Source organism: Podarcis cretensis (assembly GCF_951804945.1).
Source record: "Podarcis cretensis genome assembly, chromosome: 15".
Taxonomy (NCBI): domain Eukaryota; kingdom Metazoa; phylum Chordata; class Lepidosauria; order Squamata; family Lacertidae; genus Podarcis; species Podarcis cretensis.
Genome location: NC_137185.1, coordinates 25,412,006 through 25,439,466, shown reverse-complemented (window position 1 = coordinate 25,439,466; position 27,461 = coordinate 25,412,006). Strand labels below are relative to the sequence as shown.

Here is a 27,461-nt window from a genome sequence, read left to right as displayed (position 1 = left end):
AAGAACAGGCCTCCAGACAGCAATAATGTGGTAACACTGGGGAAGTATCACAAAGTAATGAATAAAGTGGAGTGATATATGGATGGTCCATTATAAAGAGGTGGCGCTGTGGTCTAAACCACTGAGCCTCTTGGGCTTGCCGATCAGAAGGTTGGCAGTTCAAATCCCCGTGACAGAGTGAGCTCCTGTTGCTCAGTCCCAGCTCCTGCCAACCTAGCAGTTCAAAAACACACCAGTGCAAGTACATAAATATGGTGGGAACGTAAATGGCGTTTCCGTGCACTCTGGTTTCTGTCGCAGTCTTCCATTGGACCAGAAGCGGTTTAGATCATGCTGGCCACATGACATGGAAAGCTGTCTGTGGACAAATGCCAGCTACCTTGGCCTTAAAGTGAGATGAGCGCAGCAACCCCATAGTTGCCTTTGACTGGGCTTAACCATCCAGGGGTCCTTTACCTTTATACCTACAATTATAAATTCACTAGTAATGCACTACAGTTGCATCAATGGCATGTTGAAAATCACCGGTCTGGAGGGCCCCAAAGAGCATGCTTTAAAAAAATAAATAAATTGCTAATAACTTCTGTGGGCAATGACAAAAAATTTTTTTGCAACCCCCCCAGAAACCCCACAAAATGTTTCCTGACCACGAGTCAATGCAGCCCTTGATCCAAGAAAGATTAGCCACCCCTGCATTAATCAGAAATAACTGATCATCTGGAGAGGTATTCGATTTATCCAGTCTTCTACCTGCTGTTTTGCTTTGACATAGTTCCCCATCAGTACATCATCACAAGGATCAGCTCTGTCAGGGATGCACAGCTTGGCTAGCCAAAGATCTCTGAGCATGGCTGCTTCATCCACAAGTTTATGGTACAAGATTTTCAGCTGCAAAGGGAAAGGAGGCATGCAAAATGAGCAGGTTGCAGTTGTGCTGGGCTTGGCTCCCATTTTATGCTCCCATATTCTCTGTGCATGCAACTATAAGACATATGCAATTGTTATAGCAATCTATTGGAATATAGTCTAAAGCAGGAAGAACTGAGGAAGAGAGAACAGCACTCTTAAAAATGGCTCAGGTGCTATGCTAAACCAGGGCCCCTCCAGATGTAGAGGGACTACAACACCCATAGAATATGCAGTGTGGGGCTAATGGGAGTTGGAGTCCATCAACATCTGGATATGTTGTTACCTTATTCCTGTGCTAAAATAAGGGAAGGACCCTTTGGCTCCTTAGATCCCAAAGAAGGGATATCTAAAGGGTGCTAGAACTTTAATACTCATGGAACTCAGCTACATTAGTAAAAAAAACACCAGTGTTTTGAATGCATTATAAACATGCGACACCAGATGTCGCTGGATAGCAACAACAACAAGAACAACAACAACAACATTCTATGCATTTTTTTCCTTTTCTTATAACGATTTAATTTCTGACTTATTTATAGTGTTTTTTCCCATGTGTAGATGCAGCCCGGTCTAGCTTGCATAGGACTGTTTATACTGTCAGCAGCTCTACATGATTTCAGACAGGGATCTCTCAAACCTGGTGGTGCTGGGGATTAAACCTGGCACCAACTGCAAGCAAAACCGATGCTGAGGTATGGCCCTTTTCTGTGGCAGCTTGCAATTAGCAAATATTGCTGTCCTGATCGCAATTGTACTGTTTTTGTTGTTTTGGATTTTTATTTTTTTGCAAAGGAGAAAACAATGCAATGTTGTTGTGTGACTCATTTTTACTTATAAATCTCTTTCCTTGAAACTGTCTTAGTCACTTTAACCAGCACTTGGCCTCCCCCAGTTTTCCAAAAGTCCACTGGAATTCGGGCATAGGCCTGTCACTAACCTGGTGACCGACCTTGCTACAGAACAACAATGTCAGTGAGTAAAGGTCAGCCTTTTCTCTCTGAGTCTTAGATAAAAAGGTAAAAGGTAAAGGACCAATGGACGGTTAAGTCCAGTCAAAGGCAACTATGGGGTTGTGGTGCTCATCTTGCTTTCAGGCTGAGGGTCATGTGGCCAGCATGACTAAACCACTTCTGGTGCAATGGAACACCGTGACAGAAGCCAGAGCACACGGGAACGCCGTTTACCTTCCCACTGCGGTACCTATTTATCTACTTGCACTGGTGTGCTTTCGAACTGCTAGGTTGGCAGGAGCTTGGGCAGAGCAACGGGAGCTCACCCCGTCACAGGGAATCGAACCGCTGACCTTCTGATCGGCAAGCCCAAGAGGCTCAGTGGTTTAAACCACAGCGCCACCCGAGTACTATAGTGTACTGAAGACATCAAGATGCGACTCTCGTCTTGGTACAATCGTACTGTTGTTAGGAACGTAAGAATATCAGAAAAGACCTGCTGGATCAGGCCAAAGACCCTTCTAGTCCAACACCCTATTCTCACAGGGGCCAACCAGTGGTCCCATCACCGCAGATGCCCAATGGTCTGCTGCCACAACTCCCTGCCCAGGTCAGGTGACTAAAGGAGCCAATCACATTCCACTTGGCTTTATAAAGCTGCTTGCTCTTCTCAGTCCCTCAGGTGAAGGCTGAGCTCTTCACACACTGCCTGTTCTTGCTTCCTTTGCAGAGCCACCCTCCTGCTTCCACAATGCCAACCCCCAACAATGACTTCTAAAACCAGCTCAGCTGGTGAAAATCCAAACAGAGGAAACAACCACCAGGCACCTCTTCCTTAAACTGGCTCAGTTTGGCTGTAACTGCCAGAGACTGCGCGACCAGAATTTCAAAGAAGGCGTTGGTATTGAATGAGTCCAGATCTATTTGTTCTTCCGTGTCCCATATTTCACACTTGCCTAGGAAGAGAGGTAAAATGAGTGCTGCAATATTAGCACAAACAGCAATAGTAGTAATAATGGCTACAGTAATAATAACAGAGGAATGTGAAGGTGAGGTGTGTGTTAAGGAGGGTAGAGGAGCACAGCAACAATATCCTGCTCAATACATTCAATAATATATACAATTTTTTGCGAACATGTTTCCTTGGACAAGTTCCATCAGCTGGTAAGCATAGTTAGACTGGGCTGTAAGGTTGATTATTGCCGAATACCCATTCTACAGACAGAAAACTGAGGCCAAAGCATAGTGACTTGTGTTAAAAACAAAATACTGAAGCTATTCTTGACTGTAGTGGGATTTGAATGCAGGTATCCCTTGTTTCTTAACAGCAACAACAAACTAGTCATTTGATCACACTAGCTCTCTGATCTGAGCTCAGCAGATACCCTGACCCTCCAGATGTTGGGTGACAACTCATCATTCAATTAGCCAGCATGATGGGGGTTGTAGTCCAGCAACATCTGGAAGGCACCAGGTTGAAGGCTTCCACAAGTTCATTCTGTATTATGCAAAGAAGAAAATCACAGGGATTCTGGGATAGCATTTGCAACTCCATGCCTTAACACAATATCCCTCCCCTCCGAGTGCAATCCAATATTTATCAAGGCAGGGTAAGTAACCTGTGACCCTCCAGTTGTTGTTGGAGGACTCCAACTCCCATCGGCTCCAACCACCATGGTCAATAGTAAGGGATGATGGGCTCTGTAGTGCATCTGGAGGGCCAGAGCCCCACAGACCCCAAATCTAAATTAATTCAAAGGTTAGTTGGCAGTAAGGAAAGGATTTTATGCTACCTCTCATGAAGAAGGAGTCCTCCATGGATGCACCCATCAAATGCGATTTGGTTCTTTATTTATTTGCAATGTCTGTATCATATACTGTAAAAGATTATTCATACCTTCTCTTTTCTCCATGTGGCTGAAGTTCTTTTCCAAACTGCCTGCTTGCTGCATTCCAGGGTGATATTTTCTGAGGGTAAGGATTGTGGATTCTCTGGAGGAATATTTGTCTATATTATATTTCAGCTGTAACTTTCGGAACCGTGGGGAATGGCTTCCTTTCCTGGACAAGCCAAAGGTTTGGCAAAAAGTCTGAAAAATTCATGAGAAAAGAACTTACAGGAGCAGGGACATTCCCAGGAAAACACACACACACACACACACACACACACACACACACATTGTTCACACATTACATTCAACAAGTGTACAATCTGTGTACCTGTGTATACAATAACTGTGCTGTACAAATCAGCAAGTGTTCACTCTTTCTCACAAAGACTTGTACATGTGTAGAGACAGCTTGCACCTGTGGTCAGTGTAATGTGTGAATAAGGCCTACAAATGCACAAATTTAGGGGGTAGTTGCCTCCCCTTGTCTTTCATTTACTCACAATCAGTAGCAGGCAAACAATGAGGAGAAAGACGACTCCGAATATAATCCCAATAATTGCTCGCCAGTCAGGTTTCAGAATGAGGTCTGGGATCCTGGCAACCCCCACTTGCACCATGTGTCTGGGAGTCGTTGGGAAGAAGGGACCCTCATCGTAACACTGCCCACCATACGGCATGACTCTGACATACTTCAGGAAAGGAACAGACAGACACAGGAAACCCAAGTCAGAGGCACAAAGGAGGAAGATTCACACATAGCCACAAACACAGAAAGGGGAGTCTGTAAGGACCAGATGAGATGTATACATCATGTAACTATGTTTTGTAACATTTAGCTTCAATATTGCTGATTTCATTGTGAATTTTTTTCAGCTTGCTTGCTTTAATATCTGATTTATCATGGGTAATTTTAATGCAAACCTCTTAGAGGTTTTGATTTTTAAACATCATATAAATCCTGTTCTCCCCTCTCGCCACATACTTGCATTTACAAGGAAGAGTTTTAGAAAAAAATATTATTATTAAATGGAAACTTAATAAACTGGGTCTGTGCGATAATTATTTCAGATCCCACCAAGTCTGGAGTGAAAACTTAACCTTTCCTCCCTGCTAGGATGCTGAGGAAAATACTTTTTTTCCCTCCCCCAAGCTGGAATTTATTTTGTATGGAGGGGAGGGGCAGCACAAACTGGGGGATTTCTTCCCAATTCAGTTACCAGTTTTAAAGGAATTATTTTCTTCATGACCTCAGCAGGGGAGAGAAGAGGTTAATTTTCTCCTTCCACACCTGCTGGGATTCCAGTAATTATTGGGCATGATATAATTTCCTCTTAAAATGAAACAAACAAACAAACGGCCAAGAGCGCTGCACAATAAATGCAAAGATGTATTTAACAGTACATCTTGTTTGGTCCTAAGATGAGATGACCAGTTCCATAGCTGGACCCCCACTTCAACACACTTACATAAAGGTAAAGGTAAAGGTAAAGGGACCCCTGACCATTAGGTCCAGTCGTTTGGGGGTGCGGCGCTCATCTTGCTTTATTGGCCGAGGGAGCCGGCGTACAGCTTCAGGGTCATGTGGCCAGCATGATTAAGCCACTTCTGGCAAACCAGAGCAGCACACGGAAATGCCGTTTACCTTCCCGCCAGAGCGGTGCCTATTTATCTACTTGCACTTTGATGTGCTTTCAAACTGCTAGGTTGGCAGGAGCAGGGACTGAGCAACAGGAGCTCACCCCGTTGCTGGAATTCGAACCGCCAACCTTCCGATCGGCAAGTCCTAGGCTCTGTGGTTTAACCCACAGCGCCACTTGCGTTCCTACTTCTTAATACATGTTCACAAATCCACACATTGTATTTGCATGTGGCCCCTGGGAGGTTGCACAGAAGGGTAGATGACCCTCTGTCTGAAAAAGGTTCCTCATGCCTGCTCTAGTGCCACTCATTCGGAGCCAGGCTGTACCCCTTTAAATGAGTAGGCGTCTCTCACCAAAGACAGACATAACAACTGACAAGAGCTGCAGCTCCTACTTGTCTGGTAGGTTGGCTGGTGCTGAAGCAACATTTGAGCTCTGCTCTGTTGGAGTCTCCAGCCTGAGTCATTCACGGAGCTGTTCATGGTACTACTGACCTCTCATCTACTGCTGAGGCCATTGATCAAAACGCAGCACAAGGGTTGCTGGAATGTGGCCTGCTGTGCAAAAGCAAGAGTCACAGGCCTTGCCCACATTTTGCTTCTAGCCACACCTATTTTGCTTCTAGCCCTTCCTACTACTGGCATGTTGCCCCACCTCTGGAATCTTACCCTTGGCCTGAAAAATGATTTCCCCAGCTCCAGGGAAGGTGGAGAATGGGATCACTAAAATACAGACCTGGCTACTTGGAGGGTTGCCTCCTTCTTTGCAAAGCAGCCTGGATCCTCATATGAGGATAGTCTTCTGGGTCCCTCCCCTTCATCTGATGTAAATAATAATAATAATAATATTTATACCCCGGCCATCTAGCTGGGTTTCCCCAGCCACTCTGGGCGGCTTTCAACAGAATATTAAAATACAATAGTCTGTTAAACATTAAAAGCTTCCCTAAACAGGGCTGCCTTCAGATGTCTTCTAAAAGTTTGGTAGTTGTTTTTCTCTTTGACATCTGGTGGGAGGGCGTTCCACAGGGTGGGCGCCACTACCGAGAAGGCCCTCTGCCTGGTTTCCTGTAACTTGGCTTCTCGCAGCAAGGGAACCGCCAGAAGGCTCTCAGCACTGGACTTCAGTGTCCGGGCAGAACAATGGGGGTGGAGATGCTCCTTCAGGTATACTGGACTGAGGCCGTTGGGAGGGTGATGATGGCAGAAAGGACCTTTTTGGTTGTAGCCCCTCAGGAAGTTTCCCTAGTGCTCATCCTATTGTTTTGGTGCCAAGCAGATCCTTCTAAAAAATTACCCATGTGTTTCAGCCTGTTCTAGAGCTCCTTTTTAGTTTTATGGCAAAGTTGGGCTAGACTTTGTTAGTTTGATGGGCCGCTGTTTCTGTGCTCTGATGTTTGCTTTTGTAGTTCTGCTGTTTTCTTTTATGATCTGTGCCACGAGTTTTATACTGAAAGGTGGCCCAAAAGTTATGTAAACCAAGGATTAAGCTGCTGAACCAATGACCCATCCCTCCCACAGATGAGACACACCACCCATTGCAAATGTTTATCAGACAAATGAATGCACCTCACTGGAAACTCTTTTGTAAGCAAACATGCCAGGACCTGAAACAAACCATTCTTTTGTGCTGGTTGCTACTTAGCCTCAAGACATAAGTTCCGGGATCATGGAACTGGTAAAAGAAAAGCAGGAAGTTGTCGGAGCCTGAGGCCAACTTAGCTTCTTCTGCTAGGCTGCGGAAACCTCCCCAGTCAAAGTCGTGGTTTGTATTGTACAGGCTGTTGCTAAGGAAAGACACAAGACAAACATGTTGGCTGCCCAAATTATCTCGATTCCAAAAACGGTACTTGCAATTTTAACTCTGATTCCGTCCTCAGCACAACAGACAGGACAGCGATGCAAGATTAAACAGAATGTACGTATTAGGGAAGCTGCTATCCATTTATAGCAGTTTTACTGATCACAGGAAACAGAAGGACATTCTGTGTTGACAATATTTGTGTTTATAATTACCTGCTCAGAAAATGGCAACCAAAATGATCAGGTGTGTGGAACAACTTCCATAGGAGTAATAGTTAAAATTTCTGGGACTTTCTAGTTTAGGGGTGAGGGTGCCATTAAAAATGATGCATGGAGTTGAGATAGCGGGTAGCCATTTTTATTTGTCATGCATAATCGTGGAACTAGGGGTCATACGATGAAGCTGATTGGTGAGAGATTGTGAAACAGGATACTGAGCTAGATAAGCCTTTGATGTAATCCAGCAGGGGTCTTCTGATGGAAAATGTACATTTACCACCCAAGCGCCATCTCAGCAAAACATTTGCTTTAACTTCTCCGTGGGAGTATATTGAACTGCAAGTAAGTTTCCCCATGGCTAACTCTTAAGAATGTGGGAGCACCTATACTTCGGAACTCCCTTATTGACATGAGGCAGGCACCCAATAAAAAGATATTTGTTTAGTCAAGCCTGTCCTGACATGTAGAATGTTGATCATAGAATCATAGAGTCGGAAGGGAACCTTAGGATCATCTAGTCCACGGGTGTCAAACACAAGGCCCGCGGGCCAAATCCGGCCCGCCAGACCTCGTCATGTGGCCCGTGTAGCCGCCGCCGGCCGCCAGCCTTCACCTTTTATTCTCACTTTTTTTTTTTGACACAAGAAAGCCGCCTCTTCAGCGCATGCGCGGCAGCCTACAAGCCAGAGAACGTCTGCCCTCTAGCAGCGCCGGCCGTTCTACACAGGAAACCTTCACTTTACATGCATTCAGGAAACCTCCACTTGTTTTTATATTGAGCACATGCCATCCTGTGATGTGACAGATCCAACGGCTGCCTGAACCCTTCTCTCCTGTACTGTAAGTCCTACAAATACAACCGGCCCTTTGAGGGTGACCAAAGGGTGACACCCCTGATCTAGTCCAACCCCCTGCAATATAGGAATATGCAGTTTTCTCACACGGGGATCAAACCTGCAACCTTGGCATTATCAGCATCGCACTCTGATCTGGTTTTTAGCTTATCATGGATTTTAATTGTTTTTTGAATGTTTTATATAGTTGTTTTTAACTGATAATTGCATTGTTTTGTTCTGCTTTGAGGTTTTTTTTTTTACAATCCAGCTGTATATAAATTTTATGAAATAAATACATTTTGAAGCAATTTTTGTACATTCCTTTCATTAGTAAAATGTATTTGTATGCACCCTTTATGCTAGCAGACCCATTTTTGTACAGTGGTACCTTGGGTTAAGTACTTAATTTGTTCCGGAGGTCCATTCTTAACCTGAAACTGTTCTTAACCTGAAGCACCACTTTAGCTAATGGGGCCTCCTGCTGCTGCTGTGCCGCGCCGCCAGAGCACGATTTCTGTTCTCATCCTGAAGCAAAGTTCTTAACCTGAGGTACTATTTCTGGGTTAGTGGATTCTGTAACCTGAAGCGCATGTAACCTGAAGCGTATGTAACCCGAGGTACCACTGTACACATTATTTGACTGGAGAATTGCATTGCAAAATTCAGTGTGAATTTCAAAGAATGGCTGTGTTTCGGTTTGCACGTTGTTCAGAATGCACGAACGAGGCCTTCCCACCACAATGCTTACTTACACATCATAAACTGGATAATGATCTTTAGAAACAATGAACATGACAATATCGTGAATCTTGAGGCATGTAGTAGGGTTCAGGATGCCACTGAACGTCATTTTCAGTGTAGAATCAGAAGGTTGCTGGGGCCAGGACCTGTAAAATGCAAAATCTTCTTCTCTAGATGTCCCTGTGTGAACATAAAAACCAAGTGAAGCAGCATCTGCATACAACTGAAGATTTGCACATGAAAAGAGCTTTAGGAATCTGCTCAGCGCTTGTGTGGGCTCATGCTTGTGTCAACAGGCAATTCCAACTGGGTGGTGTACAAGCATACTGTTGAGTACTACCAGAAAAAAAGCACAATATATAATACCTGTAGATGTCATGGAGCGCAATCTATTTTGGGAGTCTAATAGAACCGCATTTGAGGTAAGGAAGTAGTGTAGGAGCTCTGGTTCAGGATCGTACACCCCCAGGAATCCTCTTCCTGTAATGACATTGAAAAAAACCAAATAAACCAAAGGTCATAGGCCTGCTCTCTCTGCCTAGATTTCTTCTAGGTGATCTGCAGTCATCCAGGTTTGTTTGTATCCACAATTTCCAATGCAGCAACAAACTTCTTTGCATATTTACTTGCATGACCAGGCATCGGACTTCCCATACTCAAACCCATATAAATAAGAGACCAATAAGACTGGGATTTGGGTAAAAACAGGCCACAACTTCATTGAATATAGTGGTACCTTGCTTCTCAAATGCCCTGGTACTCAAACGCCTTGGTTCTCAAATGCTGAAAACCCAGAAGTAAGTGTTCCGGTTTTCGAACATTTTTCAGAAGCCGAACATCTGATGTGGCTGTCAGCTATTGTTTCTGGGGTGCCTGCACCAATCAGAAGCTGTGCCTTGGTTTTTGAACTTTTTGGAAGTCCGGAATTCCGGAATAGATTAAGTTTGGCACTTTTGTTTTTGCGATTTATTTTGCATTTTTGTTTTTGAGGCTTTTTCGGTTAATTTGTTTTTGTGACTGTGTGGAACCCAGTTCAGCTACTGATTGATTGATTGTGCTACTGTGGAAATGGATAAAAGCCAAACAATGACTATCATCAGTGCAGGTAAGAAAAAATAATAATTTTAATTTTCATCATCTACAATACTGTCTTATTTATTTTATAGTACAGTACATTGATTATTGTTTTAATTTTATGGGTCAATGGTCTCATCAGATAGTAAAATCCATGTTAAATTGCTGTTTTAGGGGTTGTTTTTAAAAGTCTGGAACGGATTAATCCATTTTGCACTACTTTTTATGGGTAAGCGCGTCTTGGTTTTGGAAGACTTTGGTTTTGGAACAGACTTCCGGAACGGATTAAGTTTGAGAACCAAGGTACCACTGAACAGATGAAAGAGGTTTGGCTTGGGCATGGGGCAATCTAAATACTTCCGGCCCACCAGCTGGAAGTGACGCATGGTCAATACAGGCGGGGGTTCCTAAGACTTACATCCAATAGGGTGACCCCCGCAGTGACTGCCATCTGGGGGAGTGCCTTCAGCCCTGGCCCCCCCTGGGCACGCAGACATGGCCACTCCCCCTAGATCCCTTTAACACAGTGTTTCTCAACCTGTGGGTCCCCAGATGTTGTAGGACTACAACTCCCATCATCCCTGAGCTCTGGCCTTGCTAGCTAAGGGTGATGGGAGTTGTAGTTCAACATCTGGGGACCCACAGGTTGAGAAAGGCTGCTTTAACAGGATACCCCAGCATTTGGAGGGGCAGGCGGGGACTACAACCTCAAGGGAAGCCCACCATCGGCTCCATTGGCTGCGCCCTGGCTCCGCCCACATCCCAGCCTGCATCCCCATTGTCTAATACAGGGTGCAGGCTAGATCTGGCTCCTAATAGGTGGTAGGGGTTATGCCCTCACCGCCTATCAGGAAGGGCACTGCCGTTTGAATTCCACCATCGGGATCCCAGTGAAACCTCTTCCGTCCAGCAATGCTGCCACACCAAGAGAGGTGAGTGGTCTTGTTAGTTTGTTTGTTCTTATAGTATTAATCAACCGCTTAATTTTAAAGAAGAATAATCTCTGAGCAGTGTGCAACTTAAAATCAATTTAAAATATAATCAAAACAAAAATACAACATGAAGCCAGTAAAAGCAGCAGTATAAAAGCAATTCAGATAATTCAGACAAATAATAATAAAACAACAACAGGGTCTGATCTGATGGGCCAGGGTAAGCCTGGCAAAATGTTATTTCATTGCAAGGCACTTGATGCAACGGAAGAGTCCTGCTTGGCATGTAGAAGGTTCAACCCCTGGCATCTCAGCGCTTCACATTTCCACACCAGTTTGCATTTTAATATAATTTCCTCCTAATATAAACATTTGTATGCAATTTTTTGTAATATGTTTTTGCAGAACAATTTCCATTAAAACAATGCATTTTCGCATGTTATTTTAACCAATATATGCATTTTCATGGACATTTTGTCACCATGTATGTATATTTGTACACACTGCTTGGCTGGAGAACTGCACTGCAATATTTATAAAAGTGTGAATTTTGAAGAATGGGCTGTGTTTTGGTTCTTGTGTTGTTTTGGAAAGTATGAAGTAGTTTCGGCTTTCAATGAGAACTGAATCAAGTTTCTCCCCTAAGTAATTGTGGTTCATCTTTTTCTTTTCTTTTTTTGTTGTTGTCTATGTTTGTTCTTACTACACTTTACTTTTAATCCACTCTCTAGATCTGCTTTGCAAGACGAGCAGTCTAAAAATGTTTTTAAATAAATAAAACACAATCACTTTATCTCTGGAGCTTCGAGGCCAACTGGCAAATGCTTTTGATTTACCACATTTGTCTGTAGAAATCAAACACCAAGCCAAATACGGTTATTTGTACAAGCCAAAAACAGCAGTGGAGTTTATTTAGGTAATGACAGATATATCTAAATTGTGCACTTAAATCAGTCTTCTGCTGTGCTGTCAGGAAACAGAGGAAACAGGAAAATGCACAACACACACACAAAGAGTAATCATAGGGAAGGCAGAATATTAATCAAACAGGATTAAGAGTGGAAAACTAAGAAAAAGAGAGATTGGGTGTGATGTTGTCATTCCAGCATCCAACTAGAATTAGGGAGCCCTGAGTTCAAACTTCCCCTGTCATAAAGATCACTAGATGACCTTAAGCTGGTCACTGTCTCTCAGTGCAGCCTACCTCACAGGGTTGTTCTGAAGATAAAATGGAGAAGGTGGATGGAGCCAGGTACGCTAAAGGTAAAGGTAAAGGGACCTCTGACCATTAGGTCCGGTCGTGACCGACTCTGGGGTTGCGGCACTCATCTCGCTTTATTGGCTGTGGGAGCCGGCGTACAGCTTCCGGGTCATGTGGCCAGCATGACTAAGCCACTTCTGGCAAACCAGTGCAGCACACGGAAACGCCGTTTACCTTCCCGCTGGAGCGGTACCTATTTATTTACTTGCACTTTGACATGCTTTCAAACTGCTAGGTCGGCAGGAGCAGGGACCGAGAAGTGGGAGCTCACCCCGTCATGGAGATTCAAACTGCCGACCTTCTGAGCAAGTCCTAGGCTCTGTGGTTTAACCTACAGCGCCACCCGCATTGCCAGGTACGCTACCTTGAACTATTTGGAGGGAAAAGGCGTTATAAATGCAATCCATAAATCAAAATGACAGAACTTGTTCCTTACCACTTGTTTTTACCACATATACAGGACACGATTTCTTGTTCTCCTCTGAGGTGCACCCATTTAGTGTGTGGAAATCTAACAGCTGCAGCGACACTCTTATCTCTTCCAATAAAACGTCAAGCTATAAAGAATTTAAAGGAGAAGTCTTGAGAGCCCAGGCTTCACATCCTGGCAGTATTTGCACTGATGGGCCATCAGTTTGGATGTACACAACAGAACTGGCTAAAGCACCGCAGCTCTCAGTACATTTTGCAAAGATATGCAGGGGTTCCAAAAGGAACCTCTACATTAGGGCTGCATAAGTTGTGGTCCTCTGGTTGCTATTGGACTTTGCTGGTCCACCTGGATGTGGGATGGGGATGCTACTGTATCTTGTTGTTGGCTTCAGGCAGTGGAAAGTCTTGACCTGGCATGGGTGCCGTTGATGCTTCACCCCAATGAAAAGCAGGGTTGCAACCAAGCAGCATCAGTGGCAGAGAGACAAAGGCTGTTTGCACATTACTGCCATAAAACCACAACTAGGTCACTCTTTTTCTCAGTTCATGTTGACTTTGGTTTGAGAGAAAGAGCATCAGAACACAGTGTTTCCTAAGAAATGACAGGATAGATATGGACTGTGGCTAGTGTTGTTTGTGCATCTCTTCCCAGTTCCACGATGGGAGCGCATTGGGTGCAGTGCAAACAAGAGTCTGCACACAGCCTTAGCAACAAGACCATTGGGAAGGCAGGTAGGAGGATGCTGGCCTACTAGCCCACCCCACACCTGCCTTGTCAATGCAGCTTCCCAACAAAACAAGTTGCTTATGATAAGCAGTGTACTGACAAATTCAGAGGTGCAGGATCACTGCATAATAGTCATGGCTATGCTTCCTAGCATCCACACCCCCTTCTAAGATTATAAATCTAAGATTATGCAATAACCTAATGCAATAATAATAATGAGGGATGCATTGCAACAATCTATACAGATCTCCACGTGTTGCCTTTCAGCTACTTCTATTATTTTCTGTGCACGTGATTCAGAATGCTCCAGTATCCTTTCTTTGGGAGTGACTTAAATTGTGTTTTCCTCCAAGTTCTATTGTATGAAACAGAACTTGCACACCATTCTCTTGAAACTGTAGCATCTTGTGTTTTCCCTGTTCCCAAATGCTGAGCTTTGGAGCATAAAGAACAATTCCTCCTCGTTGTTCTTCCTGAGTGCCTTCTCCAGAGTGACCCTAGGAGCCAATCCTCAGTGGCTGACTCACTGCCTTTCGCTCTGATTGGCTCCAATAAGCACAAAGGGAGGGATGCCCTCTTCCCAGGCCCTAAGGAAGTCAGATTATCCTCCACCAGGGCCTTCTCAGTGATGGCTCCGAACTGGTGGAATGCTCTGTCCCATGAGACCAGGACCCTGCAGGATTTAACTTCCTTCTGCAGGGCCTGTATGACAGAGCTATTCTGCCTGGCTTTCAATTTGAACTTAGCCTGATCTTTTATTCCCCTTCCTTCCCTCCCCCTCCCCTTTTTATGAAGATTACCCGCTCTGGATCCCACAGCTAATTCTCCCCTGGTCTCCTCACTGGCCCAAATAGGACTAATTTAGCCAGCTAGTCCTGGTGATCATCTAATGTTTATTGGATGGATTTCCTCCGTAAATTGATTTTTGAATTCTGAATTTATTGTTATTCACATTTTATACTGTGTTTTATGCTGTTTTTTTGTTGCAGCAATTAGGTGTTTTAAATTTGATGTTAGCCACCCTGAGCCCAGTTTTCTGAACCGGGAAGGGCAGGGTATAAATAAAAATGTACTATTTATTATTATTATTATTCTCAGTGGCTAATAACTCTTCCCTTTCATGCTGATTGGGCAGCTCTATTTCACCAGAGACAGAGACCCTGCTAGCAACCTGCTAACAGAAATAGCCAAGGGTCTTTAACCCCGCGTGAGCCCAGCCTGTTACACTTCTGCTGATGAGTTCTGGTTGTTTTTGTTTTTTACCTGGCTCCCATTTCTGAAGGCCAAAGAAAATCGGGCTGATTCTTTTTCACTGACAAATTGGAAAATTCTCCTTTGTCGTCTTCGGCACAGGCGGTTGCACAGACTGTCCAGGTTGTCCGCTTGGCAAAGGCAGAGGCCAAGAACTTTGTCATATCCCTGATAATCTTTGGGGAGAGCACAAACCTAGCAGAGAAAGTGAGATGAACATGAGGGCTGGCACTCAGTGGGGCTGATCCAATGAAGCTGAATGCTGGAAGATTTGGGGGGAGACAAAAGAAAGGGCATCTTTACACAGTGCAAAATTAAACAACAGAATTCACTTCCACAGGAGGCAGTCATGGTGACCACCAACTTGGATGACTTTGGAGGGCTACATTCTACCTTCACTGAGAAGAATACAGTGGTACCTCGGGTTACATATGCTGCAGGTTACATACGCTTCAGGTTACAGACTCCGCTAACCCAGAAATAATACCTCAGGTTAAGAACTTTGCTTCAGGATAAGAACAGAAATAGCATGGCAGCAGCAGGAGGCCCCATTAGCTAAAGTGGTGCTTCAGGTTAAGAACAGTTTCAGGTTAAGAACGGACCTCCGGAACGAATTAAGTACGTAACCAGAGGTACCACTGTATCTGCTGCTCAGAATCACAAGCTGGGAGAGGGCTGTTGTGCTGAAGTCCTGCTTGTGGAGTTTCAGTAATGGGACCTGGTTGTCAGGACTCTGGAAACTGGCCAAAAAGGTGACCCATGACTCCAAAAAAGGACTGAAAATGTGATCTGTGGGTCAGGAAGGCTAAAAAGGACTGAAAACATGACCCACGGGTTAGGACTTGGAACGATGATCTGCTGGTCAGTCCTCTGAAAAATGACTGTAAACATCACTGCAAACATGAGCGAAAACGTCACCCACAAATCAGGATTCTGAAAAATGAGCTGCTGCTTGACAGATGTGCTCAGAGCAGAGGACAATGAGTGTGGGAGTAGCTGCTTCGGCTTTGAATTCATCTTTAGGTGGGAAGTTGAAACACTCTCCTCTTTTGTACAGCTCCGCTTGCTGTCAAAGGTGCTCATTAGGAGCTAAGGAAATCCTGAAAAACCTGAGCAGCGACCTAGCTCAAATCTAAAGCCTTGCTAGACCTTAGATCCAAACTGTTTGGCACTTCAGGTTTTGTAATATTGTTGTGACTGAGAGGCACGCAAGCTGCTGCAGCAGCAGAATTTACCATGAGCAATGGCTGTGTCCTTTGGCAGTTGGCAAGCTTGGCGCTTGGGAAATCTACCGAAACTGAGGGCATGGTTGCTTAAGAAATTTCAGGTGAAGGGAAACTGACTGGAAATGGGCAAAGCTGGGAAGATCAGTTACCCAAAATGAAGCAAGAGAATTTAGACTAAACCCCCCCCCCCCCAAGTATTACTCACAGCCATTCAGTGGGAACTGGCTGACTTGTGTTAAGACATAACTTGCAGTACCTTGTCTGAGCAGTAGTGGCGCCATCCTTCCTGAGTTAAGCATTGCCCCTCTTCGTTCCGGACAGCACCATCTCTACAGATGTCATACATCTGCTTGACACAGTCCCATCTCTGGTCTTCTATAGGGCTTTTATACCCAGGGGCACACGGGCATTGGGCATCACTAGGCTGCAACGAGAATACGATGCCTGTGTTTTGCATTTATTTATTTTTGTTAGCTCAGTGATTCACACCACTTTTCTTGATTTATTCTTAGAAAGAAAGAAAGAAAGAAAGAAAGAAAGAAAGAGAGAGAGAGAGAGAGGGAGGGAGGGAGGGAGGGAGGGAGGGAGGGAGGGAGAAGGAAGGAAGGAAGGAAGGAAGGAAGGAAGGAAGGAAGGAAGGAAGGAAGGAAGGGAGTGTTCCTCTAGAATTAAAAAAAGGTAACCAAAATGACCCAAACCACAGGGCATATTTCCCTTTGGGGAAAGCCTACAAGGTTTGCGGCATTTTATTTTAGAGGAAAGTGCAATCTATGGCATCTCCAGGAAGTGCTGGGAATTGCCTGCTAGTCAGCATCATCAATATTGAGCTGGATGGACCAATGGTCTGAGTTGGTATAAAGCAGCTTCCTTTGTTCCTATAGCTTAAGGGAAGGACTATAGCTCAGGGGCAGGGCATCTGTTTTGCATGTAGAAGGTGTCCCAGGTTCAATCCCCAGCACCTCCAGGGAGGGCTAGGAATATCCTCTGCCTGAAACCTCATAGAGCTGCTGTCAGTGTAGACAATAGTGAGTTAGATGGAGCACAGTTGGTAGAGCATGAGACTTTTAGGACTCAGCTACATAGGTAGAGAAGCAAGGATTGGCATGCACTATAAACATGCAACACCAGATGGCATCAGAGAGCAAGAAATTTTCATACATGATTTTCCATAGGTTCCCCCCCCCCTTTGGTTATAACGATCTAATTTCTGACTTATTTATAGCATTCCCCCCCTGTGTGAAGATCCATCCCCTATCTCAGGGCCGTGGGTTCAAGCCCCACATTGGGTGAAAGATTCCTGCCTTGCAGGGGGTTGGACTAGATGATCCCTGTGGTCCCTTCCAGCTCTGTGACTCTATGATCTATGGAACAGTATTCTGGCTTGAAAAGGAACCTTTTCCACTAGGAAGTGGGAGAATATCGACAAAGTTTATAAAATTATGCATAGGATGGAGAACGTGCTAGGGAGAAGGTGTTCTCTTAGCACTAGAATTCTGGGACATCCAATGGAAGCGTTTGGTGGGAGGTTCAAGGATGGGCAAAAGGCAGGACATCCTTTTAAGTGGTTTATGGGATTTAAGGCCACTAGATGCAGTCATACAGGGGACGCGGGTGGCGCTGTGGGTTAAACCACAGAGCCTAGGACTTGCCGATCAGAAGGTCGGCGGTTTGAATCCCCGCCACAGGGTGAGCTCCCATTGCTCGGTCCCTGCTCCTGCCAACCTAGCAGTTCAAAAGCACTCAAAGTGCAAGTAGATAAATAGGTACCACTCCGGCGGGAAGGTAAACGGCATTTCCGTGCGCTGCTCTGGTTCACCAGAAGCAGCCTAGTCATGCTGGCCACATGACCCAGAAGCTGTACGCCGGCTCCCTTAGTCAATAAAATGAGATGAGCGCCGCAACCCCAGAGTCAGTCACGACAGGACCTAATGGTCAGGGGCCCCTTTACCTTTACCTTTACCTTTAGATGCAGTCATGGCTACTCTTTTACTTGACTTTGGAAGGTGCTTGGACAAATACATAGAGGATGAGGGCGCTTCCAGCTGACCCACCTATTCAGCCTGCAGTTACCTGGAACACTCGGCCTTCCCGAAGGCAGACACATGTTCTTTGACCTTCCTTGGGCTGCACAGCCTCCGAGCCACATGGGAAGCAAGCTGCTTGGCCCAGCTTAGCATTGAAGAAGTTCACAGGGCAGGCCACACATGAATGGGAGGGAGACCTTCCTGTTGAGCGAAAGGTGCCTTCTGGGCATGGGAGAGGGGATGAATCGCTACCCAGGCAGAAAAAACCTGAAAGCAAAATGCATGACATGAAATCGGGATGAATACAGGGATGCTGACAGGTAATGTTCTGGAGCACTTACCTTCAAAGGGTGGATTCTAGATGAGGATTGCAGTTGGAAACTTTCAGTTGCCTGTGATGCATTGGATATCACCCTTGCTTTATAAGGTTAACAGCACATCAATCACTCAGCAGCAAAACAAAGACCCTTCAACTCTTCACGCCATAAATGCAATATGTAATTTATCAGCAATTTTCTGCTATCACAGTTTGGCTCTTAACCTACATGGGTAATGAGAAATCTGTGTTGTTACTAGGGTGTTAAAGGCATGGTGAGGTTTTTTTTGGTTTTTTTTTGTTTCTTAAATTATGCAGATCAGTCAAGCAATCATTCAAATATTTCACAGAGTTATAGAATCTTAGAGCTGGAAGGCCAAGCCCCTGCAGTGCAGGAATCTCAGCTAAAGCATCTTTGACTAATGGCCACCCAACCTCTATTTAAAAACCTCCAAGGAAGGAAAGTCCCCCACCTCTCGTGGGAGACTGCTCCACTGCCAAACAGCTCTTACTGTCAGAAGTTTTTTCCAAATGTTTAGTTGGAATCTCCTTTCTTACAACTTGAAGCCATTGGTTCGAGTCCTACCCTCCAGAGCAGGAGAAAACAAGCATGCTCCCTCCTCCATGTGACAGCTCTTAAGATATTTGAAGATGACTATCCTATCTCCATGGGATGTGGGTGGTGCTGTGGGTTAAACCACAGAGCCTAGGACTTGCCGATCAGAAGGTCGGTGGTTCGAATCCCCATGACGGGGTGAGCTCCCGTTGCTCGGTCCCTGCTCCTGCCAACCTAGCAGTTCAAAAGCATGTCAAAGTACAAGTAGATAAATAGATACTGCTCCAGCAGGAAGGTAAATGGTGTTTCCGTGTGCTGCTCTGGTTCGCCAGAAGCGGCTTAGTCATGCTGGCCACATGACCCGGAAGTTGTACACCGGCTTCCTCAGCCAGTAAAGCAAGATGAGCGCCGCAACCCCAGTGTCAGTCATGACTGGACAGGGGTCCAGGGGTCCCTTTACCTATCCTATCTCCTGGTCAGGGATCCCTTTACCTATCCTATCTCCTCTCAATCTCCTCTTTTCCAGGCTAAACATACCCAGCTCCTTCAAGTGCTCCTCATAAGGCTTAGTTTCCACACCTTTGACCATCTTGGTTGCCCTCCTCCTCAGCACACGTCCCAGCTTGTCAACATTGTGGCACCCAGAATTGGACACAGTGTTCCAGGCGTGGTCTGACCAAGGCAGAATAGAGTGGTACTATTACTTCCCTTGATCTGGACACTATACTTCTAGAATAGCATTAGCTTTTTTTGCTGCTGCATCACACTGTTGATTCATGTTAATCTTGTGGTCCACCAAGACCCCTAGATCCTTTTCACATGTACTGCTAGTAAGCCAGGTGTCCCCCATCCTATATTTGTTCATCTGGTTCTTCCTGCCTAAGTGCAGAATCTTTTGTTTGTCCCTACTGAAATTCATTTTGTTAGCTTGCCCCCAGTTCTCCAACCTGTTAAGGTCATTTTGAATTCTGATTCTGTCTTCTCTGGTATTAGCTACCCCTCCCAGTTTGGTGCCATCTGCAAATTTGATGAGCACTCCCTCAGTTCCTTCATCCAAGTCATTTATAAAGACGTTGAACAACAACTGGCCCAGGACAGAACCCTGCGGCACCCCACTTGTCACTTTTTCCCAGCATGACGAGGAACCATTAATGAGGTTCGGTCAGTCAACCAGCTACAAATCCACCTAACAGTTACCTCGTTCAACCCACATTTTACCAGCTTCCTTTCAAGAATATAGTGGGGGACTTTGTCAAAAGCCTTACTGAAATCAAGATGCAGTAATTTTATCAAGAAGAGGAATCAGATTGGTCTGGCATGACTTATTTTTGAGAATCCCATGTTGGGTCTTAGTAATCACAGCATTCTTTTCTAAATGCTCACAGATTGATTGCTGAATTATCTGTTCTAGGACCTTCCCTAGTATCGATAAGCTCACCGGTCGGTAGTTATCTGGGTATATCTTTCCCCCCCTTTTGAAGATGGGGACAACATTTGCCTGCCTCCAGTCTGTAGCGACCTCAACTTTTCTCCCATAATTCTCAAATACAATAGACAAAGGGTCTGAATTACACCTGCAAGTTCTTTTATTACACTTGGATGCAGCTCATCAGGCCCTGGAGATTTGAATTCATTTAAAGGAGCTAGGTGTTCCCTTACTACCTCTTTTCCTATCTTGGGCTGCAGCCCCCTCCTTACATCATTCATTCTGTTATCACCATGTTGGGCATCGCTGAAGAAAAATCTAGCAAACACAACAAACAAGTGCAGCTTAAAAAGCAAACCGACAAATCATTATTTGGCTACTTTATACCTGCTGGGCATGTCGAAGGGTTTCTTTGTCTTCTTGTGCAATTAAACTCATTCTCACAATCTTCTCCTTGTAGTTGCAAATTTCCAGAAATGAAAGCAAACAAAATAAAGATAAGGCCAAGCATATTTCGTGGATTCAAAACATTCAGTTGTTTCAGCATTGATGGGCTTCCACTTTTAAATATTTCAGTATAGTAAGAGTGTGTAAATTAAACAAGGTGGAAATGGATCCCTCAGGATCAGATGACACAGCTGAGTTGCACTAGAACAGCTTTCACAAACCTGGTGCCATTAGCTCCAGGCAGCTATGTTTCAAAACCCAATTGAAGTCCAAAATTTCTGGAGAGCATCAGATTGGGAAAGGGTGCAGTAGAATATCAAGGACAGGTGTAGCGATCTCACTAATTGACTTCCAATCAGTTTGTGAAATTCACATATGCAGGTTTCCAGTGCAGAGTACCTTAGGCTCCAATGGGTCTACTCTGAGTAGGATGAGCACTGTCTATAACACTGTGTCTTAAGCTCCCATGCTTTCCTGTTCTGATTCCTGGGTGGAATCTAGACATATATTAAAAAACGTTTTGAAAAATATATTGAATTTGCCATAAGCTCACTATCAACATCTAGTGCCACATTTGTATAAGGCACTTAAAACATTGTATTTGCTGCTGAAGAGCTGAGTCACTGGACCTATGCTATGCTAGGAGAAGTGTTGCAAACTGGAATTCTCCCTTATGTGCAGCTACAACTGAATATTTCCTGGCTGGGAAAGTGATTCATTAGCCCACCACAAAAGCAGGAAAGCTCAACTCTGTGGTGGTAAGGGAATTCACCCTTGCTGCATTGTCAATTCAATTTGAAAAGTGTACCCAATAGGTGGCAGCAATGCTTCTCGTGCCGTGCAAAAAGGTCACAGTTTCTGAGCTGGGACTACAGTTAAAGGCTGATCCTGCCTAACTAAATTCCTAAGTGTGTTTGAATATACATAAGCATAGCATCCTGGGATCATATGCTTGCCTTTTGTTTTTAGTGCTTTCTATTCCAACTGTATAGGAGGCACTATGGGTTAAACCACAGAGCCTAGGACTTGCTGATCAGACCTGCCAACCTAGCAGTTTGAAAGCACGTCAAAGTGCAAGTAGATAAATAGGAACCGCTCTGGTGGGAAGGTAAATAGCGTTTCCGTGCACTGCTCTGGTTCGCCAGAAGTGGCTTAGTCATGCTGGCCCCATGACCCGGAAGCTGTACGCCGGCTCCCTCAGCCAATAAAGCGAGATGAGCGCCGCAACCCCAGAGTCGTCCGTGACTGGACCTAACGGTCAGGGGTCCCTTTACCTTTACCTATTCCAACTGTATAGCTAAGATGTGCATGGGAAGGGATGTAGCTCAGTGATGGGACCTCTATTTCGCACGCAGGTTCAATCTTTGGCATCTCTGGGTAGAGTTGTGGATGTCCCCATCCTAAACCATGAAAAGCTGCTGCCAGGAAGCATGGAAAATACTCAGCTACATTCAGCCACGGTCTGACTTGGTATAAGGCAATTTCTCATAGCTGCATTAAAAAGGTAAAGGGACCCTTGACCATTAGTCCAGGCGTGGCCGATTCTGGGGTTGCGGCACTCATTTCGCTTTATTGGCCGAGGGAGCCGGCGTACAGCTTCTGGGTCATGTGGCCAGCATGACTACGCCGCTTCTGGCAAACCAGAGCAGCGCACGGAAACGCCGTTTACCTTCCCGCCGGAGCGGTACCTATTTATCTACTTGCACTTTGATGTGCTTTCGAACTGCTAGGTTGGCAGGAGCAGGGACCGAGCAACAGGAGCTCACCCCGTCACGGGGATTCGAACCACCGACCTTCTGATCGGCAAGTCCTAGGCTCTGTGGTTTAACCCACAGCGCCACCCGCATCCCTACATCAGCCTTTAATTGAGAAGCATGAGGACTAGAATTGTGTTTCATTTTTAGGGGAAGAATTGTAGAGTACAGTGGCCGAGCACAGCCCTTGCATGCAGAAAGTCCCAGTTTTAAACCTTGGCATTTCTCAGTAGGGCTGGGAGACACCCCTGACTGAAATCCTGCAGATTCGCTACCACTCAGAGCAGACAGTACTGAGCTGGATGGACTGTTGTACTGACTCGGTATAACAGCGCAGTCTACCACGATAAGCTTTGATTTGATAGTGTTTGGGATCCATGTAAAATCATGCAAATTCAAGAGAATCTGTTTTCATTCCACTGGATCTAACTTTTATCTACACCCCGAAATGGCAAAGAGTGCATATGTGAGCGTGTTTTCACTTTCTCGCTTTTTGCCTGTCTCAGGGTCGTGGTGGAGGTGCTCCAGGAGAGGATGGCGAGAAGCAGCCAGAAAAGGGGAGAAGGAGCCAGTGTGGTGTAGTGGTTAAGAGCGGTGGACTCGTAATCTGGGGAACCAGGTTCGCGTCTCCGCTCCTCCACATGCAGCTGCTGTGTGACCTTGGGCTAGTCACACTTCTCTGAAGTCTCTCAGCCTCACTCACTTCACAGAGTGTTTGTTGTGGGGGAGGAAGGGAAAGGAGAATGTTAGCCGTTTTGAGACTCCTTAGGGTAGTGATAAAGCGGGATATCAAATCCAAACTCTTCTTCTTTTCTTCTTCCTCTCAAAATTCCAAATATGGTTATGGGCCCCCAAAAGCTTGGCAACTCCCAGCATTCCTGCTTCCCAGTTAGACCACAAACAGAGTATGAAGATAACCAGGGTTGCCATATTTCAAAAAGTGAAAATCCAGACAGAAAAGTTGTTGAACTTTTACTTTTGGCCAAATTTGTTGAGCTGTCGTCGCCAAAAACAACACTGCTGACATGTGTTGCCATATGTCCGGATTTTCCAAGACTTTTTTTTTTGTGTGATTTCTGCCTGGACACTCCTTTCGACTGTGGGGTATTCCAGTTGCATGGCAACCCTAAAGCTAAGAGCCCTATGCTACCACTGCCCCCCCCCCAACACTGCCTCTGAACATGGAATGCCAGTTATGTGCTGTTGTTAATACCCAGTGATGGAGCTTTAATCCCTGTGCATTTATCAATTCCCCTTTCAAAGCCATCTGAACTACTGCTCACCACCAGCAAGAGAGGGCATGGTGGGGCTGTGCGCTGCTTACTTGCCCTCCTGTGGGCTGAGTCGCTGCTGCATGCTGTCATGGAGAAGAGAAGCAGAGAGATTGGCATGGTGGAAGCATGCTGGCAAAAGCACTGGATCGGCTCCAGTGGAACATTTTCATCCTGACTCCTGTCCATACGCCACCCCTGAATGCAGCAGCAACTCAGCTGGAGGGAGGTCAGGTCAGAGGTGCAGACTTGTGGCGCCATCCGGCACTCATCCTCACTGTGTCTTGTGACAGCCGATTCCCTCATGCGCTGCCTAGAGATCTATTTTTGCCTGCTGTGGTCTGCGGTACGCTCCCTATCTAATTAAACTCCTTGGCAATTATATTCCCTACAGGTGTTTGTTTTGCATACTGTGATCTGTTGACAAATGGCATTTGGCCATAAAGATAAGATATAATTGTTATAAAATGGATTTGACTGTTAGTAGCAGACAGTGGTAACTAACCTAATATATCAAGGCCCTTTTCTTCAGAACTACCACACCCGCTGTAGATCAATGATTCATTCAACAATCTGAGGGACGAGCATTACAGTGGTACCTCAGGTTACATACGCTTCAGGTTACAGACTCCGCTAACCCAGAAATAGTACCTTGGGTTAAGAACTTTGCTTCAGGATGAGAACAGAAATCATGCAGTGGCGGCGTGGCGGCAGCGGGAGGCCCCATTAGCTAAAGTGGTGCTTCAGGTTAAGAACAGTTTCAGGTTAAGAACGGACCTCCGGAATGAATTAAGTTCTTAACCTGAGGTACCACTGTACTGTGAAGTCCCCCCCCCCAAAAAAAAAACACCCCTGGGTGTTTTGAGAAGCTTTTCCTCCTCCTCCTCCTTTTTTTTTTAAATCAAATTTCTAGTCCTTTGGTTACAAAGAGAAGCTTGGGACACTGGGCAATTTCTTTGAATGGCTCAATGCACATTCATAGCACAGAGGTTCATGCTGTGAATTAGGTGTTGCAGCAATGAACAAAAGGTAGTGCAAGGGTTTGAATTGGTGGGGAGAAAAAACCTCCTTCTCAGATGTTCCCATAGTCAGGGACAAGTTGCTCATGTTTTCCCCTGACAGAGACACTGAGCTTTCAACAGAGGCAGGAATGAGGAGGGGGAAAATCAACTGGTGAACCTTTGCTCCTTGCTACTAAACAATGCCAGAATTTTTGTTACTTGCAGTATTTTGTATTGGGTCCTTATTCTATAAAGTTAGGAGGAAGGCTTGCTTGCTGACTATCTGTTGCATAGCTGCTAAAAGTCCAGCAATGGGAGTAGGGCAAAACAAAGAGCCCATAGACGTAGGGGTGGGACTAATCCAGCACATCCTCACACCTGCCTTTGACCTGCTTTCTTCGTAATTGCTTTTCCAAAGAAATGTTGCCGTTATCCAGGCAATCTATATACAGGAGTGGCTCATAAAGAAGTTTATTGTCCCTAGAATCCCACTGTGTTGTTGAAGGTTCCTCCCACCTGCTTCTTCCAGAGAAATGGCTCTTGGCTATTTTTAGACATTGTGGCTTTAAGGTGTTGGCAAGGACTTTGCTTTTCAGGGCTGAGGCCGAGGTGAAGCAAAACTGTCCTGGCAACCATAGAAGTAAACAGCATGATAAGAAGGTGCACTTCTCTACCTCTGATTTCTGTGATGTATCATACAGTGAGTAATCTGTAGCCTCCCTCTCTCTTTCTATGCACACTGAATGCAATCCAAAAAGTGATATTTAGGCACACCTAAACTGGAAGTTTAAGGGACGCGGGTTTAAGTTTAAGGGACACGAGTGGCGCTGTGGGTTAAACCACAGAGCCTAGGACTTGCCAATCAGAAGGTCAGCGGTTCGAATCCCCGCGACGGGGTGAGCTCCCGTTGCTCGGTCCCTGCTCCTGCCAACCTAGCAGTTTGAAAGCACGTCAAAGTGCAAGTAGATAAATAGGTACTGCTCTGGCGGGAAGGTAAACGTCATTTCCGTGCGCTGCTCTGGTTCGCCAGAAGCGGCTTAGTCATGCTGGCCACATGACCCGGAAGCTGTACGCTAGCTCCCTCGGCCAATAAAGCGAGATGAGTGCCGCAACCCCAGAGTCGGCCACAACTGGACCTAATGGTCAGGGGTCCCTTTCCTTTTTCAATTTCCAGTAGGTTTTGGACTCCCTGCCTTGCATGTCATAGTGCAAAATTGCTTTAAATCCAGCTCCCTTTTAAAAACGTTGGCAGTGGGAGATGAGCTGTGGATTCTGCAGGCTGATCAACAGGTATCCAAACCCACCCTCTCCCCACTCAGTTTGGTGTGCAGTGGTGATGAGTTAATATGTCAATTTCTATTTTTCTATTTTTCCTCTTTTCCCCAAAAAAGAAAATATCACCAGCATTTTAGTGCAAATTTCTCCCAATATACACATTTTCGTAAGCAATTGTTGTGTGTGTGATTTGAGCCCCAAAGCAGCTGTTGACCAACTTGGACTGAGAATTTTGTGAAACAAAGAGTAATACAGGAAATCACCCTCAAGGTGTGAGGTAGAGATTTGTGCTTTCGGGGACTGTTTACTGATTTACTGTACAGATTCTTCTTGAAACTTTCATCATTGCTTTTTGGAATGCTTTTGATTTGTGTATTTTGCATGCTTGTGGTGATGGGAACTGTTTAAAGATTTTTAGGAATTGTTTTGAGAACTGTGCGTGCTTGAGCCAACAAAAGAACGGCAGATAGAACTGATGGAGTATGCAGAGATGGCGAAATTGACAGGAAAGATCTGAAAACAGGAAGATCAAGTATTTTTAAAAGACTGGAATAAATTTATAATTTATTTAAAAGACCACTGTAAAAGGTTAAAATCGTTGGCAGGGATGTAGTGACACTTGTAATGTGAGATTAACTATGGTAACTATGGACATACAACAGATGGACAATGATAAAAGATGCAGAAAACTTTAACTTAATTATGGAACCCATGGAAGGAGGGACGGAGGTCCGAAGGTACAAAAGAACCTTTTATTTTAATGTTTGAAATGGTTAAAGTTAAAATGTATAAAATTGTGAAAAACCAATAATACTTTTTTTAAGATAACTGTGTGTGTGCTTGAAAGCTGTTTTGTGCTGAGTGACACACACACACACACACACACACACACACACACACAGAATGAGCAAAGACTTTGGGTAATGCAGCTCTGGTACTGAGGCTTGCATCCTGGCTTAAACATGTCAGAAACCCATCATTTTGGGCATATTGCCAAATTCCAGAAGGGGTTGTAAAGGATTCAGGTGTGTGTAACACCTATTCACATTGTGTGTTGCCTAGAGGTGTTGTTACAATGCAAAGTGTCTGCTGCATCACTGACTCTGCAGGCTTTCCCCAACAAGACTTTTTTTTTTTGCAAAAATATGTCTGCCAAAGAAGAGACTAGGAATTCTTCTCCGTCTCTTTCAGGTCAGTAAACATTGCACGCTCATGAAATGGGGGGAAAAGAAGCATGCCGTTAAACAGCGGGCACTGCCTATGCCTCACGGACTTTCTAACTGCGTAGGTGTTGTCCAAGAGCTCAGGATGCAACATGCCTTAACCCACATTACTAGGAATTGCTGGGTTCCAGAGAAATCCCTTTATCTGAACTTACATCAGAGTCATGAGAACCTTTACAGGTGAGTCATCCTAATGCAAAGGTTAGTCTATCACCTGGTGCCTTACCTGGCACACAAACACTTGGTCCACCTTAGCAGGAGGCTGGAAAATGTAAT

The 27,461-nt window shown here is 45.0% G+C and overlaps 2 protein-coding genes across 2 annotated transcripts in view; both read right to left on the bottom strand.

Annotated features, from left to right (window-relative positions):
- LOC307203686 (uncharacterized protein) overlaps nt 1-4,714 on the bottom strand; it is a 50,141-nt gene extending 45,427 nt beyond the window's left edge. Inside the window, exons 1-4 of the mRNA XM_079954639.1 lie at nt 4,252-4,714; nt 3,757-3,949; nt 2,688-2,815; nt 751-888 (exon numbers count right to left, since the gene is read on the bottom strand). Coding sequence (XP_079810765.1) covers nt 751-888; nt 2,688-2,815; nt 3,757-3,949; nt 4,252-4,428 — 636 coding nt within the window. The 5' untranslated portion in view covers nt 4,429-4,714. The remainder of the gene's footprint in view (nt 1-750; nt 889-2,687; nt 2,816-3,756; nt 3,950-4,251) is intronic.
- Nucleotides 4,715-8,624: 3,910 nt separating this feature from the next.
- LOC307203742 (uncharacterized protein) lies at nt 8,625-20,783 on the bottom strand. The gene is made up of 7 exons (XM_079954827.1): nt 20,602-20,783; nt 17,963-18,183; nt 16,149-16,316; nt 14,679-14,861; nt 12,693-12,813; nt 9,356-9,469; nt 8,625-9,169 (listed from the first exon to the last, which is right to left on the bottom strand). Exons 1-7 carry the CDS (start codon nt 20,759-20,761, stop codon nt 8,997-8,999), a joined length of 1,140 nt encoding a protein of 379 aa, XP_079810953.1. The 5' UTR covers nt 20,762-20,783; the 3' UTR covers nt 8,625-8,996.
- Nucleotides 20,784-27,461: the final 6,678 nt, after the last annotated feature.

Bases quoted from the DNA above. Each gene is read 5' to 3' on its own strand.
- LOC307203742 (XM_079954827.1), bottom strand. From the start codon at position 20,761: ATGCTGAAACAACTGAATGTTTTGAATCCACGAAATATGCTTGGCCTT. The intron at 18,184-20,601 runs GTATAAAGTAGC...TTTTGCTTTCAG, and splicing joins CCCTTCGACATGCCCAGCAG to GTTTTTTCTGCCTGGGTAGC. The intron at 12,814-14,678 runs GTAAAAAACAAA...AATTCTTTATAG, and splicing joins CCTTCAGAAATGGGAGCCAG to CTTGACGTTTTATTGGAAGA.